The sequence below is a fragment of the Stylophora pistillata genome, chromosome 10 (assembly GCF_964205215.1).
Source record: "Stylophora pistillata chromosome 10, jaStyPist1.2, whole genome shotgun sequence".
NCBI classification, from domain to species: domain Eukaryota; kingdom Metazoa; phylum Cnidaria; class Anthozoa; order Scleractinia; family Pocilloporidae; genus Stylophora; species Stylophora pistillata.
This window is the reverse complement of record NC_142528.1, coordinates 14147719-14164806: the sequence shown is the minus strand read 5'-3', so window position 1 is coordinate 14164806 and position 17088 is coordinate 14147719. Positions and strand designations below refer to the sequence as shown.

The window sequence follows — 17088 nt, the reverse complement described above, 5'->3', positions numbered from 1 at the left end:
CAGGTTTTCTCGCATCGCGCAAGCGAAGAATTGAATTGAAGTTACGAAAAGAAAAAATGGAGGACAATTTGAATCATATTTCTGACGACGAAGAGTCGGAATGGCTGGCAAATATAGATCCAAGTTTACTTGATGAATCGAGCGAAGAAAAAACAGCTAGACGACCCGGAAATTTCTTCATTTATTGAAGAAAATAGAAACAGCGACACAACAACGCGCCAATTCCGTTTCGCTTCGCATACTTCTGTCACGCACTCCCCGTAAATAAATATCCGCGAAATTCGCGCGCACTGAAAAAAAAATTTAGCGTGTTGGATAATAAATAATTTATTAGACGTTTTGTTGTGTAGTATCACTGAGTATTTTTACTCGTTATTTGTATTTTGACGAGCCCCTCGGATGAGTCAAAATACGGCACAACTCGTAAAAATACTCAGCGATACTACACAACAAAACGTCCAATAAGATATATTCATTATATCGCTGTGTCTCACAAGGACTGGGAACTACCGAATTCCCGAATTTGATCGGCTGGAATCAATATCATTGAAAGCGGTCTAGATTTTCCCATCTAGACCGGCATATAGACCAGTCTAGAAAAAGAAGGTACAAAGAATATAAAAAGTTGGCACAGCCATGTAATAAACATCTCATTACCCGAGCTGGGTCGGTCTGTATGGGAGAATCTTGACCTCGGTCGCTGGTACAGACCTCATTGCGTTCGGTCGGTACTGGCGACCTCGGTCAAGATTATTGTCCCATACAGACCTCCCGCTCGGTTAATAAGAACTAATTATTACATCGCTCGATGCGCTCGGGGGTAAGATGAAGCGAATCCTGTGTTCTGTTTGGCTACCCAAGCGGGCAAGATGCGCCCATCTTAATTTAATTTAATTTATTTAATTTAATTTAATTTAATTTAATTTATTTTATTTTATTTAATTTAATTTAATTTAATTTAATTTAATTTAATTTATTTAATTTAATTTAATTTAATTTAGTCCATTTTCACTGCATTAAGTTTTGCAGTGGGGAAGGACTAGAAAGGAACATAGGAACCATTCGTGCTAGTCCACCCTCCCACCCATCCCACCCCAGGGGAGGACATCCATCACACAGTAATCTCGTGTGTGGGAAATTAACGTCTCCTACCCCAACCCTGCAGGATTGCCCGCATTGATACCGCGCATAAAAACAATACAATTAGAACTGCGTTCGTAATTCTTGGACAATTTCGGCAATGGAAACGCGAAAAGATAGTCAAAACAAAGAAAAAAGAAACGACTCTCATGAGTTTGTTGTGCTACAAACCCAGTTGGCTTTCTTTCCAGGCTCTAGAAGTAAACAAGCTTATATTATTAATGAGTTTTCAATTTATCTCTTTTACAAATAAAACGGCCGTAACAGGCTTTTAAAAGGCAACCTCAGGTATTTGACTCGTCTAGATGGTAATCCAAAATTAATAAAAGTAACTTTAATTGGAAAGTAAATTTGGAGGGGGTGAGTCGAAGACAGCGGCATTTTTTTTTATGAGAGAAGTCATACACAGATATTTTTCAAACGGAAAGCAACAACTCGAATGTAAAACAAATGAGAAGCTTTTGAAAAGTAGTTAGCTTGTGCACTGAAGATAATCTACCCCCTCAAAAGAGAAGATATCTAAGCTTCTGTAAAAGGAGATCAGAACTTGTTTCGATATTGGATCGTTGTTCTCAAGGAACGACTTTATTGGTTTCGAAAACTTTGCGAAGAGAAAAAAGTCTGATTAGGAACATAGTCTGAAACCAATTCATCATAATAGTTCTACATCGGTTTAAAATGATGGTTTGTGAATTCAATATGTAGACTTTTGTTATCCTATGATGGGTTGTTGAGACCGGTTGTTCATTCTCACAGTCAGTGATGTTTATAAACCACTGCATCAACCATGCTAAAACATTTGCAAGTTATTCAGGTTGAAACCCAATAGAAATAATGTTTTATCGGTAGCAAAGTTGCAGTATGTTGTATTATAACAAGCGTCCAGGTACCGGATGCACTCTGTGGTAGAATCCTTATTGAAAGCTGTGTTTTTGTTCCTGACAACGAACCGCTATGGCGTGCGGATTTTCTTATCATGATTTACCATTAACTTTACCTACATGCAGTTGAGGCTGGTTTTCTTGTAGTCAGTTATGTTTTGTCCTGGGCTTTTAATGCACTTTTAATCGATGTTTGCCATCGACTTAAAGAGGAGCAATGCGTTTGTAGCGCTGGAGGTAGAGATCGATAAACAAATACCCATGAACGCGTGGGGATGTTCCGCAAGAATGGCCCTTCAATGTCTTAAATCATATGATCTGGAACACTGAGCTCGCCGCTCACGTTCTTAATTTTATAAAACGAAAGGTCTCAGAGCTGATTAGCAACGGTTGCGGAGGTCGTGAGCTTAAGTAACTCTGTAACACTTGCGGAGCCTTACGCTGGCGGCGAAAAAAACCGCACCTCGATAGACAGCAAGTCAGCAAGTCATTGGATTTTAAAGAGCCATTCACGAGTCATTGCCCCTTATTATTATTCCAGCTCAAGGAATGAGAAGAAATCTCTGTATTTTTAATGGACATTCTAGAAAATTAACGATTATATTGGCACAAATTTAGACAGTGGGACTATCGGTTGTCAATGAATCTTGCGGGAAATTTGACAATTAACAGGACTTTTCGGTTTTTAGGACGTCATTAACCTCAATTTATATTTTTGGTGGACCGGTCAATCAAAGTCAATCAAATTGCGGCTCACGACTCACCACATTCAAGTGGCGATCTTTGCCTTTGCATAATAAAGTTTGAAGCGACAAACCTGAATCAAATATTTCTCAACTAAAAAGGGAATAACCATGTGGAAAATATATAAACTTTTGGAAGTCTTTTGGAAGTGTCTTCTAGGCTGGCCTTAAGTTGACCGAGATGACACATGAAGAAAAGAATGGCTTGATGCCCCAGTTATTCAAGAGGCACATCGATGATACCCTGGCTAGAATGCCGAGCGCTGATGCTGCTGCCGAGTTTCTTAGTATCCTGAATGGCCTTCACCCCGGTCTAACTTTTACGATGGAGTTCCCTGTAGATAACAAGATCCCTTTCATCGGCATTGAAATCGTCAAGAACGAAACTAAACTTGAAACTCAAGTTTACAGAAAACCAACAAGCACTGGATCAGTTGTTCCCGCACTTCCAAAGTCACACTGATAAACGCTATAAAGACTCTTTATTAAAGACAATAATACATCGTGCCTATGTCTTGTCTTCTACAACAGAGGCTTTCAATGCAGAATGTGTCAAGTTGCGCTCTATATTTAGTCGCCTTTACTATCCGATTAGTATTATTGATTCTGCTAGCAACAATTTTCTTTTTCGAAACACATCAGCGAACAAAGCAGAAAGAAGGCAATGACGAAAGTAGCATAGTAAGCATTAGTTTTCTATTTAAAGATCAAGTGGCCGCTAATGCGGTTCGGAAGCACTTACGCGATCTTCGCTATAAGATTGGCCCTACTTTGGAACCACTTTTCGTGAGCAAGAAATTGGGGAAAGATCTTAAACCCAAAGAAATTAAGCCGTCAATTGTTAATAGGCAGTGTGTTGTTTATCTTTTTTCATGCATGTGATTTGTGCGATGCAAATTTTGTCGGATAGACAGCCTGACACCTTCATCAACGCATTGCTGAGCACAAAAATTCGACAGAGGGTAGACATTTCTTAGAAACTCACGGAAACAACAACCTCTTGAAAGAAAACAAATTCCCAGTTTTAAGAAAGTACCAGGGCAAATTTGATTGTTTAGTATTTCAAATGCTGTTCATCTTCAGCTTAATTTAAATATCCAGACGGACTTCATACGTGAGAAACTTTTTGTTTAACATTTTTAATCATCTTTTTCTCACGTTACAGCTTTTAATCAGCCATTGTTAAGTATTTATAGACTAGAATTCACAAACTTATTTTGACTTAATAATGACGTCTAGCCAACGTCGAAATGTCGTCGTCAATTTTTTTAATCTTAAAATGATTTTAAGAAATGTTTTATCGCAATTTTTTATTGTTAAATGCTTTTCAAAATCACTTCTTGTTCGTTTAGTGATAGACACTAAAAAAAACCTTTTGAATTAGTCCTCCATCCAATCCAGATGGATTCGAGCGACTTATCTTGATTATCAGTGTGCAAAGGCATCGCGATCTCTGACCTTGTTCAATGTTAACTTTGGTCAGCCGTTAACCTCGGGCGAGGCCGAAAAGCAAAACAAAAGACCTCTGGCAACTGACCGTTAATGGTTGATCCCAAATCATCCAAGCCACTAACTATGTCCAAGCTAATCAAGCTAAAGAAATCAATAGAGATCTGTTTTTTTATTTCGCTGCTACTTAAAGGATTCGCAGGTGTTACAGATTTACTTAAGCTCGACTTCTGCAACCGTTGTTAATCAGCTCTGAGAGCTTTCGTTTTGTAAAATCATGTGCGTGAGCGACGAACAATGAGCAACTCATTCTTCCAGAACATCCTCACCTTTTCATGGACTACTTGCTTATCCGCGATATTTACCTCCAGCACTAATTATGCCTTGCTCCTCTTTAAATCGACTACGAAACTCCATTAAAAAGTGCAGTACAAGCCCAGGAACTAAATTAACCGACTGAATACGGCTACAAATACTAAACAAGCCTCCATTGCACGTAAGTAAAGTTAATCGTTTGTGAGTGAATCTATATGCCATAGCGATTCATTGTTAAGAACAACGACACAAATTTTCAATAAGGATTCTATCACATAGCGCACTCGTTACTCAGACGCCTCTTATGACATAATATTACACTACACCTATGCTACCAGTAAAACATTAGTAGAGGGAACATGTTGAGTGAACATATTCCAACATTAATAACTTCCAAAAGTCTGAATAATGTTGATTCAAAGTGGTTTATCTCTCTGAAGAGCATGCGAATGAACAACCCGGTCCAACAACCCTTCAAAGAACAAGAATAGTCAACCCACTGATTTCATAAATCATCATCACAAGTCGATGTAGAACTATTGTGATGAATTAGTTTTCAGACTATGTTTCCAATCAAACCTTTCTCTTCGTGATGTTTTCCAAACCCTCAAATTAGAGACATTGGTCCGGAACAACGACCACATTTTCGAACAAGCTCTGATCTCCTTGAAAATAGTTTTCTGATGGGAAGATATTCTTCAGTGCATAATGCTTGAACACAAATAGAGTGTTGGGGATTATTTTTATTTCTTGAAGAAAACAAACGAGATTCGGCTGACCATATCAAACTCACCGTTAATAAAAGCTTATACCAAGCAATCACTCACAAACACGCAAAATTTGCAACCTTTGGCTCGGTTTCTATGAGACGTATTAATAGTGATCAATGTTACCAACAGAATTTAAAAGATGAATGTTAAAGCTATTTTGGAAGTTATTTTTAGATACCAAAACTAGAGGATTCAATGGGCCAAAACTCGTCTTTTAAAATTACGATTACGCAACTTTGAAGCCGTTCAAAGGCTCGTATTACCCTTATCGCATAAAATGGGTCTAAGACGGTGCACTTTTGCGCATGCTCCGATCTCAATTTTACCGCGATATTCGAAAAGAGCGAGATATTTCCTTTATTTTGGTACAAAATTTGTCTAGTTTGCGACCCACTTAGTTGGGTGAAATGGCCGCTCGAGTTGGAGCACTCCCACAGGTTTTACTTCTTGTATTCTGCAGATCCGTAAAAGCTGTGAAAGAACTAATCGGAGGATTCCGGACATTCGTTACCTTTGTTCACATGTAGTAATAACAAGTAAGTAATTCGTTCGTCCTATTAAAGTCCGAGTTTCTAGTTTGGTATATTCCAAGGTGTCGCATAATTGAAAGGTAGTAGGAACAATAAAAGGTCTTTCATTATTGTTCTGAGCTTAGAGCTAATGCAGGTGCCACACATTTCTGTATGAATTCTATTCTCCTTTGCATCATCGTTATAAATAACTTTTCGTCTTAACATTATTTACCAGGTTAGAGGAACTGAGTCATGACGAGGGGTGGATACCAGAAAATAACCATCACAGACGAGACAGAAAAAGTCAGTTTTATATCTCTCCTTTTCTTTCGATGGATGAATGACATCCTCAAGATAGGAAGTCAAAGAACTTTAGAGGAGAGCGACTTCCTACCCCTTTCAAGAGAAAACTCCACCGAATTTCTCACCGAACGCCTTCAAACAAGCTGGAACAAAGAGAAAGCTGAATGCAAAGGGAGCGGAAAAACACCAAAACTTTGGAGAAGCCTATTGAAAATGATCACTTTTACGGAAGCAAAGATTATTTTACTTGCTTATGCATTATACACGCTTCGACGCTTTCTTCAGCCTCTCTTTCTTGGTTATCTGATTTATTCGCTGATGGAAGCTGAGCCACTGAAAAACATTCTTTTGTACTGTTGTGTGGTGGCTATGGGCATTACTGACCTGATTGGGGTAGTCATGAGAAATCAGTTGGGTTATTCTTGTGACGTGATTGGTTTTAGAATGAGCAGTGCTCTGAAAAGTCTAATTTACCACAAGGTAAGCAATTAATATATACACTTGAGCCACAAAGGCACGAGTTATAAAGTTTCATACCAAAGAGAAAAGCAAAACATAAGGAGTTAACTCATATTTGATGGAAGATACCCATTGGTTTACTGCAGTTTTTACGATATCCGTTGTATAAATTTGGTGTTTTTACCTGTTTTGCAGATAATGCAACTCAATAAGACTGAATTATTCAAATTTTCAATTGGTCACACCATTGACCTTGTATCAAACGATGTTCAGCGACTGGAAGGGCAAACCGTCATATTCTTTTTCCTCGCCATTCTTGACCTTTTCGTAGTCGTACCTGTAACAGCAGTGTTACTCGTGTATTTCATCGGTTGGCAGGCACTTTTGGGAGCCACATGCCTTTGTATTCTAGTGCCATATTTCATGGGATTGTCTTATATCAAGGCTGAGCTTCATTGCAGTACCGCAGCAATTACCGATAGGCGTATATCTTTGGTGAACCAGGTAATTTCAGGGATTCGAGCCATCAAAACACATGCATGGGAGGATGCATACCAAGAAAAGATCAAAAGGACACGAAGGTAAGAAAAGTAGACGTTGCAATTGATGCTGAGTCAGTGAAAGCCTCTGCTTCCAGCTGTATGACATTGTACGCTTGAAATAACTCACTACCGTTGTTCACACCTGTCAAACCGTTAGTTTCACCATTCCTTCCCTTTGTTCGTAATTTATGCGTTGCTGACAAGGCATGATAAAAAAACAAGTTCGGTTGTGCGGTTGACCAGACCAAGATGAATAGAAGAACTGGCCAAGTCTTGATTTGCAACATGCGTCAAAAAAGGCTGCATACAAATTTCCGAAGTACAGTATATGTAAGCCAGCAAAAGGCGATGCATAGATACATTCTTTTTAGGAATAATACAGGGAATCCCGAGCAGACAAGATGGCACTTTTTTCCCCGCTCCGGTAACCTATGGGAAAACAAACATGGCTTCATAACCACCACTTCCGACGCTCTCCGGAATTCAATTATCTGGATAGTCTGATGCACTGTTATTATGCGGATGGATAAATTTCAAGACAGTATATAAATTCTTTCGTTTGTTACTGAAGTAAGCTTTATTTATTCCCTTTATTTGCAGTGAGGAGATTAAATGGATCGGCAGGAAAAGTGTTTTTCTGTCAAGTGTTGCTGCCTTGGAGTACACTTCAGTCCCACTAGCTATGCTGACATCAGTTATTACACTGGTGCTAACGGGTCATCCCCTCACACCTTTCAATGTATTTATGCTTCTCTCATTTGTTAACGTGGCAAGACTTTGCTTTTGCAATTACGTACCCTATGGTTTCTTAAATGCATATGAGGCTTATGCCTGCCTCAAAAGGATTGAAGATTTTCTCTTTTTAAAAGATTTAAGCAGTATTCTCAGAGGAGGCAATTTTAAGGCAGGAGAAAATGTCCCAGATCGACACGAAAAAACTGCTGAAGTTCTCGGCGTTATTGTTGAAGAGAAAACCCATTCTATTAGGAAAGCCGTCCTTGAGGTGTCAATTTTGACATCGAAGGAAAAGATGCACGAAACTGGATTCCTTCTTAAAGATGTTCAATTCTCCGTCGCGCCACAAGCTTTAACAGTCATTACTGGCCCTGTAGGCAGTGGAAAATCTTTTCTTCTTCGAGCTATTGCAGGCGAAGAGTCAGTCACAGCTGGGGCAGTAACCTGGCCATCTTCACTAGTTTACGTGCCTCAGACACCTTGGGTCTACTCTGGAACAATAAGACAAAACATTTTGTTTGGTCAGCCCTACGATGAACCCAAGTACCTAACTGTAGTTGAAGCATGCTGTCTTGTGGAAGACTTTCATGCATTTCCAAACGGTGACCAAACAGTTGTAGGTGAACGAGGTGCCGTTCTCAGCGGAGGTCAGCGCGCAAGAGTGAGCCTGGCAAGAGCAGTATACATGGATGGAGACCTTTACTTATTGGATGACCCTTTGAGTGCCGTGGACAAGAAAGTTGGTCAACATATCTTTGCAAAATGCATAAAGGGTATATTGAGTTACAAAACGAGATTGTTGGCGTCCCACCAAAAAGAACACTTCCATGAAGCTAATGAAGTTATTGTTTTGTGCAAGGGGCGTATGTTGGAAAACGGAAGTTTTGCTGAGCTTCAGAAAAAGGGGATTGTAAGCACAACTCTTGCTTCAAGTTTTGAAAACTCTTTGATTGGCAGCACGTCAGAATCGAGAGAGTCTATTACAGAGAATGAAGATCACTCAGATGAAGATAGAGTGGTGCCTATAAAAAATCATGTAAAGGAACTGGAAATATCGGACGAAGACCGTGCTATTGGAGGGGTGACTATCAAGGTTTACTGGGATTACTTCAGGAGTGGACTACACCCTTGTGCAATCTTCGGAATTACCTGTTTGTGCCTCTTCACTCAAGGTACGTTTGACAACTTGTCAGTGTCGACAGGCATGACCTTGTCTAAGTTGCAGTTCGTTGTACATTTTAGCGATTTCCCTCGTAAAAGTAACATTCAGTACGAAAGCTCTACTAGACTCTGATAATCAAGAATCCTGTGTGTAACTAGATTAACGATTTACAAGTTGGTCGTTTTTCCAATCTTCATTACATACCAGACTGTTAAAAATAATTTCCATGTATTGTTTTTGAAGTTTGCCAGTGGAACTCTCTCGATATCTTAGCAAGTTGACATCAAACCCTTCGTAGTTATTTATTTCAAATTTCATTACTGATTATCACATCTTTATTGCTACGGAGTTGACAGGATTTCTAAATTACCACCCTCTAAAATAATATGACTTAAGTCTCGTGTTATCCTACTTAGCCTTTAGCTTTTCCGTCTCCAAATGTATCTTGCGCAATCGATATTTCCTTTCAGTATGTTTGACCTCATTTCCTTTTTTCATAGTCACGATAGTTTTACCTGATGTATGGCTGTCGTTGTTGACAAAGAAAACTCAAGAAGAACAGAAAGACGACGCAAACTTCATCATCTTTGGCTGTCTAGTGCTTATATCCTTCATATTTGCCGCTATCAGAGCAGTTATTCTCCCTTGGGCTTCTATAAGATGCTCTAAACGCCTTCATGATAAAATGGTAGAAGCTATTCTGAGAGCACCTGTTGTATTCTTTGATTCTAACCCTGTTGGAAGAGTTCTTAATCGGTTTTCTAAAGACATAGGCTGTGTAGACGAGCTTCTACCCAAATCGTATCTAATTTCTATCCAGATGATCTTGCAAATGCTCGCCTCAATTCTTATACCCACGGTTGCCAATCCCTGGCTTCTTTTTGTTTTTGTTCCATTACTTGTTGCAGGTGTGTACATCGTTAGGTATTTCTTAGCAACTTCGAGACAGCTGAAAAGGTTAGAGTCAATAAGTCGAAGCCCTGTGTATTCGCATTTCTCGGAGACCCTAAATGGGTTGGAGACGATTCGCACAAGCGGAAGACAGAGAGACTTTGTGGAACAGTTTAACAGGTACTTTTCAAAGTGAGAGCAAACAACACCAATACGGTTATGGATTTTTTAAATTAATTAATAGCAACTCGGAAATTCATCATTTGAATAACAATGAAGCTCAAACTTTCTCTTTGAGGAGATGATCTACGCTTGCTTAAAAAGCAAGCACTCTCTATACTTTTCTATGGTCTCTTTTAAAGTAGCGTGTGTACGATAGTATTTCTGGAAAGCACCCTATGTTGTTGGCAGTAACCAAAAAATCAGTAATCGCGAACATTAGAGGAAAAGAGATTTAGTATAGGTAATAACACGATTTCGAGGGAATTTGGTGTCAAAGACAACTAAATTCCACGAGCCCTTAAGGTGAGTAAAAGTTGTGGTGTTTGAAAAACTCGGTGCTTATTTGAACCAAATTGTACGAAGAAAAATATTTTTTCTTCTCGATGATTTACATGAAAAAAGCATTCCGGAACTCAAGACCGTCGAAATTCAACAACGCGCGCGCGCCACTGGTAATTTGCTCTCGTGTTACATGAAAAATGCACGCGCTTTCAGGCCATCACAAGTGCGTAATTTTTTTATGCATAACATTAGTAATGTAACATATTCCTGTTGCGAAACAGATGAAAGAGGCATTTCGGTCATTTTTAAATTAAAATGGTAATTTTATCATTTTCTGTTCAGATTCCAGGATGTTCATACCCAATCGTACATCATGTTGCAAGGAAGCGAAAGATGGCTTGCTATACGTTTTTCATTTCTCTACACCCTCTTCATATGTGCAGTGGCTCTAGCGGCAATGCTTGTTTCTCAAGATGCCGGTAGGTGTCTAACGGACTAGTTCTATCTATGAATAATGCTAACAACCTGGTAATTGGCGTGGTACAATTTACGTAACATTCTGTTCGTTGAGTTTCAAATCGACATCGACAATAACAGCAAGTTGTGCTTCACTTGTGCCAATAACTTTCCTTTTTTATCTTTAAGAGCCCTAGGAAAGTTCTTTAGTTGTTACAGAAAAGCTTTCGCGAATAAAATCATTAAACCACAACACGAAAAAAGAACCTATTCTGCACACACCGCCTCCAGGTTAGCTTAATGGATAGAGCGCTGGACTGTTGTATGGGAGGTCGAAGGTTCGAGCCCCGGCCGGACCAACACTCAAGGTCTTAAAATAATTGAGAAGAATATGCTACCTTTCAATAACATCAAGAAATGGTTATATATTCTAGTCTTCTCGGATAGGGACGAATAAATGGAGGTCCCGTCTCCTGCAGGGTTAGGGGTAGGAGACCCCCTCTGTGATGGATGTCCTCCCCTGGGGTGGGATGTGTGGGTTAATAATATTCGAAAGTATTTAGTACGAGTCGTTGGCTCATTGTACATCTCGAATTGAAATAAATGAACAGACAGACAGACAGACTCCAGGATATTTGACTTGCTTTTGATTTCTCGTGCACTTTTCTAAGCCTCATAAAATTATTCTATCAATAGCTTTTGCAGGGCTGGGGCTCGTTTACGTCTTTGAGATCGTGGAAATGATGGATTATTCTGTCCGTAAAACAGCGGAAATAGAGAATTTAATGACGTCAGTTGAACGAATAATGTCATATACCAAACTTGAGAGTGAGCCTGGGTACAAAGATCAGAGACTTCCACCTCAAAACTGGCCCCTTCAGGGAAATATTACTTTTCAAGACGTGTCGATGACGTACTATCCAGGCGGACCTCAAGTGCTGAAAGAAGTAAATCTTCACATAGAAGGAGGAAGCTGTGTTGGTATTGCAGGTCGCACGGGAGCAGGAAAGTCGTCATTTGTGTCAGCTCTTCTGCGCATGCCAGACGCCCAAGGTGTCATAATGATCGATGACGTTCCACTAAAAGAAATTAATCTTCAAGAGGCTCGACGATGTATATCTGTTCTTGGCCAAAGTCCTGTTCTTTTCAGTGGATCATTAAGAAGAAATCTAGATCTCTTCGAGCAATTTGAAGATGTAGAGTTATGGCGAGCTCTAGAAGATGTTCAACTGAAAGAACTGGTGGAAAATCAGAAAGGACAGTTAAATTACGAATTAGTGGAACATGGCGCAAACTTCAGTGTTGGAGAACGGCAGTTAATTTGCTTAGCCCGTGTTTTGTTAAAAAAAAGCAAGATTGTCATCTTAGATGAACCCACTGCACACGTGGATCCAGCAACAGAGCAAACAGTTTGGAGAGTAGTGCGAGAGAAACTGAAGGGCTCCACTGTAATCATCATAGCTCATCGCCTGAAAACTATCAGAGACTGTGACATGATTTTAATTATGAAAAATGGTCAGATCGTTGAGCGCATGAAGTTTCAGGATGTGCCATAAACTCCTAAATTTCTTGACTTTCTAAAACCTTTTGAAATTATCTGTGAAATTAAACCTAGCCCCCAGGCCAATGCAACTTCATATATCTTGCTCTTTTAATGTCAGTAAGTGTATAAGTGCATTTAATACTGAGCCCCACTTTTCCGCAGATTTTAGCTATTTTAAAAGGGTAGGTGCAGAATAGTTGTGTTGGGGCTAAGTAAAATGAAAATAATCTCCGAGAAATATTTCGAACCGAACTGATAATACTCAGTCCTTTGAGTATTCATCAAGGGAAGAATACAACCCTTAATTCAGTTCCACGTAAACGCCTTAAACATCTCTAAGTTACTTCATAATTGAGTGTTGCATTAGCCTTTGGGCCCTATGAAATTTCCGCCATCTTTCCCCCGCCCCTTACCCCACTGTCCACTCTGACTCAAAATCAAACATGGCGTTCTGATAAACGATCACGAGCTTATAACCTAAATTCTTCCTACTAAGACGCCTGCACTGCAGGCAATATTTTTTCTGTTTATTTTTGAAGACCCTTAGTCCTAGTAGGTCAATGAACCCGTCTGATGCGATGGTTGAAGGCCATAATATTCAAATAATCCCACACATTCTTCTGGGCCCCAGTTGTGGATAGGAACTTTCTTCATGACACACCCTGGAGTCTTCGAAATAAAGGAGAGTTTAAGAAAGCCATGTTAATGATCGTTTTTACCAGTGAGAGGGGTGGATCTGCCATGGTATTTATTGCAAATCAGTCTTACGGGATGGCGGAAAGTGTAGACAACGGAGTGAATCTGTCTTTCTTTAAGGAATTTCTGACAAAGTTCGCGAAGACTCAAAACATAGGGTAAGTATAACTTACGGTGGCTGGTTAGGGCCATAACAGAAACACAATTCTTTTAGGGATTGATTTAAATTAAGTTACCAAATTAAAAGTAATCCTGTTTCGAAACACTTATAAATAGCTGCTGCACAGCATTTCAATTGACTTCTACTTATCTACATTGTACTACCAACTGTAAATTTCCACTTATTACTGTTAACTTGCACTTATAACCGTAAATTTCCACTTATAATTGTAAATTTCTACTTATATTCTGTAAATTTCCTCTTATAACTATAGATTTTCAGTTATGAGGGTAAATTTCCACTTTTAACTGTAAATTTACACATACCCCTACTTATTCGTGAAAATTTACACTTGCAACTGTAAATTTACACTTATAACTGTAACTACACTTAAGGATGTAAAGACAGCAGAGTGACAATAACTCTCAAAAAAGAAACGACAACTTTGAGTTTAAATTTACAAGACGTGTTTCGACATTCTCATGTCATCTTCAGTTGCAAATGAGCTTTTAACGGTTGTACATTTACAAATTACGTGTCAGGGCTTACGTTACAATTTGAATATTAAATGCGCCAAAAATGTAAAAGGAACTCTGTAAGTTAACCATAGTAAAAGACAGATTAGCGGTGCATATCTATGGCATTGTCAGCAACATCGATGGATACATCCTCCATGGAACTATTAAATATAATGTCAAGAAGGCTGTGAAACGTGTTATCGCCACCCACGAGAAGAAACTTAAAAGCTTAACGCGAAACGTCGTTCTACCGTTTGCTTCAATGGAGACAGTCACCAACCTCTCGTCGCACAATCTCACGTCCGAACAACTGGAAATACTTAAATATGGTCCTTCACATTCTATTTGTACTCCGACCATTAGCAAAACAGATGTCTTTTCTTGTTTTAAGCTGATTAATCGCATCATGGTCAGAAATCTACTCGACAGGAAGCTAAAGGGAAAACTGATCGCAGACCTTTCTCATCTTGCCCATTCGTACGTTTCTTCACACCAACCTTCTGCAGCGGACTTAAAGAAATGTAGGATACTAAAGGATTTGAGGAAGAACGAGGACATTGTAATACTGAAGCCTGACAAAGGAAATGGCTTAGTTGTCTTGGACAGGAAAGCCTACGAACAGGGTATTTTTTCCATTATCAGTGACACTTCTAAGTTTAAGGTTAAATAGCGATCCTACATTACAAAGGTAGGGTAAATTACGTTTTTAAGAGCGCTTAAAAATAAGGCCACTTAGACAAAGATACCTATGAGAGAATCTATCCAGTTGGTTCTCAACCAGCCAGGTTTTATGGGTTACCTAAAATGCACAAGGCTCGGCAACCTAATGAAACACCTCCTTTTCGACCCATAGTATCTTTAATAGGTACCTACAATTACAATTTATCTAAGTTCCTTTGTAATCTTCTAGAGCCACATGTCCCACGTGAATACAACGTCCGCGACACGTTTTCTTTTGTACATGAAATCAACCAGTTATCAACCTCAGGGAAGTTCATGGTATCTTTCGATGTTGAGAGTTTGTTTACTAGTATACCTCTTGATGAATGCATTGATCTGGCGATCAGATACATTTATCAAGGTAGATAAACGCCGCTGACCTAAAAACGCTTTTTACCTTCGCAACAGCTGAGACTGGTTTCTTGTTTAAGGGTGTGTTTTATGATCAAATAGATGGGGTTGCCATGGGGTTCCCACTTGCTCCAGTACTTGCAAACCTCTTTATGGGACATCATGAAAAAAACTGGCTAGATAACTATTCATTCTCTGAAGTTCTGTTGTTGATGACACCTTTTGTTTGTTCAATAGCGAGGAGGACGCGCTCGTGTTCTTTGATTATATCAACGCCAGTCACCTTAGTATTCGTTTCACAATGGAAAGGGAAATTGGTAAGAAATTATCGTTTCTAGACATATTGTTAGACAACAGTCATACATCCATCGTCACTAGTGTAATCGCAAGAAGACGTTTACTGGTCTTCTTACTAATTATTTCAGGTTCGCCCCTTTGATTTACAAATTAGGTTTAGTCAGAACATTGATTGACAGAGTATATAAGATCAATAATTCCTGGGTTGGTTTTCATTTGGATGTCAAGAAACTTATTTTCTTGCTACGGAAAAATTTTTTTCCATCTTGGGACCTAGACTAGATCATTTACAGGTATCTAGCTAAGAAAAATAATCCTTCTCCTACTGGGCAGAACGCCTCTTCTAACTCCGGTAAACCTTCTTCGCACTATTATAAACTTCCCTATCAACAACAAACATATGAAACATATGTGTGAACTGCGGTTATGAGACGTATATGAGAACGATCCTTCGCAGTAAAGCACTATTTGAGCAATAGTGAAAATCAGACCTGAAAAAAATTTCAGGCCTGTACGGGATTCGAACCACTGACCTCTGCGATACTAGTGCAGCGCTCTACCAATTGAGCTAACAAGCCAACTGGGAGCAGGCCATCAAATTAATTCGATATAAACCCGTGGATGATAAATCAAACAACAACAAACATATGAAACATATGTGTGAACTGCGGTTATGAGACGTATATGAGAACGATCCTGAGAAGGAACGTATATGAGAACGTATATGAGAAGGATCGTTCTCATATACGTCTCATAACCGCAGTTCACACATATGTTTCATATGTTTGTTGTTGTTTGATTTATCATCCACGGGTTTATATCGAATTAATTTGATGGCCTGCTCCCAGTTGGCTTGTTAGCTCAATTGGTAGAGCGCTGCACTAGTATCGCAGAGGTCAGTGGTTCGAATCCCGTACAGGCCTGAAATTTTTTTCAGGTCTGATTTTCACTATTGCTCAAATAGTGCTTTACTGCGAAACTTCCCTATGTTGGTCGGTTTTCAAACATCGCTTAGACTAAGTTAAGACAACTACTCAAACGTTATTGTAGAGCTGATTTAGATGTTAAGTTAGTCTTCAGTGCGTTTAAACTCAGAAACAGGTTTAATGTGAAAGTTTCAGTACCGCTAGGTCTACGTTCACGTGTCGTTTATAAATTTTCGTGTGCTGGCCGTAATGTCAGTGATATTGGTGAGACCACTCTCGCCACATTTGTACACGACTTCGTGAGCACCTCTTGTCGGATAAAACTTCGCATATTTACAAACACCTGCAATCATCAAGGGCTTGTCTTGACTCTTGTGATACTGAATGTTTCATGATCTTAGATTCTGCCGCTTCAAAATACCAAATTAAGATCAAAGAGGCATTCCATATTAAGAGGGAAAAACCCATTTTTAATCAGCAATTAAAGCATCTAGAATTGTCTCTTTCCTTTTAATTATGTTGTTACTTGGTCTTTTCTTCTTATTATTATTATTATCTTTTTTTTTGATCTAGTCAAGCGCGCGCTATTTACATTTTTCGCGTATTTAATATTCAAATTGTAACATAAGCCCTGACACGTAATTTGTTACGTACCTTAATATAGATTCAAATGTACAACCGTTAAAAGCTCATTTTCAACTGAAGATGACATGAGAATGTCGAAACATGTCTTGTAAATTTAAACTCAAAGTTTTCGTTTCTTTTTTGAGAACTTCACACTTATAACTGTAATTTACACTCGTAACCGTAAATTTACAGTTATAACTATAAATTTACTCTTGTAACTGTAGATTTACACTTTTAACTGTAAATTTACAGTAATAACTATAAATTTAGAGTGGTGATTGTAAATTGACACTTATAACCGTAAAGCAAGCATCAATCGAAAGGCAGTCACGTGCTTTCGTTCACGTGTAGTGGAGTGTAGTCGACAAGGTGGGGGAAGGCGCAAGGG

The 17088-nt window shown here is 39.0% G+C and overlaps 1 protein-coding gene across 1 annotated transcript; it reads left to right on the top strand.

The window, feature by feature from the left end:
- Positions 1-4356: 4356 nt before the first annotated feature.
- LOC148721910 (ATP-binding cassette sub-family C member 4-like) lies at positions 4357-12513 on the top strand. Its single transcript, XM_088736414.1, has 7 exons — positions 4357-4709; positions 6046-6593; positions 6768-7153; positions 7715-9021; positions 9512-10082; positions 10749-10885; positions 11559-12513. Exons 2-7 carry the CDS (start codon positions 6063-6065, stop codon positions 12416-12418), a joined length of 3792 nt encoding a protein of 1263 aa, XP_088592540.1. The 5' UTR covers positions 4357-4709; positions 6046-6062; the 3' UTR covers positions 12419-12513.
- The last annotated feature ends 4575 nt before the right edge of the window (positions 12514-17088 follow it).

What these genes read in the sequence shown, in the direction of transcription:
- LOC148721910 (XM_088736414.1), top strand. Translation starts at nt 6,063, where the DNA reads ATGACGAGGGGTGGATACCAGAAAATAACCATCACAGACGAGACAGAA. An exon ending in TTTGTGCCTCTTCACTCAAG is followed by an intron (nt 9,022 to 9,511) that starts GTACGTTTGACA and finishes CTTTTTTCATAG; the next exon opens with TCACGATAGTTTTACCTGAT. An exon ending in GCTTGTTTCTCAAGATGCCG is followed by an intron (nt 10,886 to 11,558) that starts GTAGGTGTCTAA and finishes TTCTATCAATAG; the next exon opens with CTTTTGCAGGGCTGGGGCTC.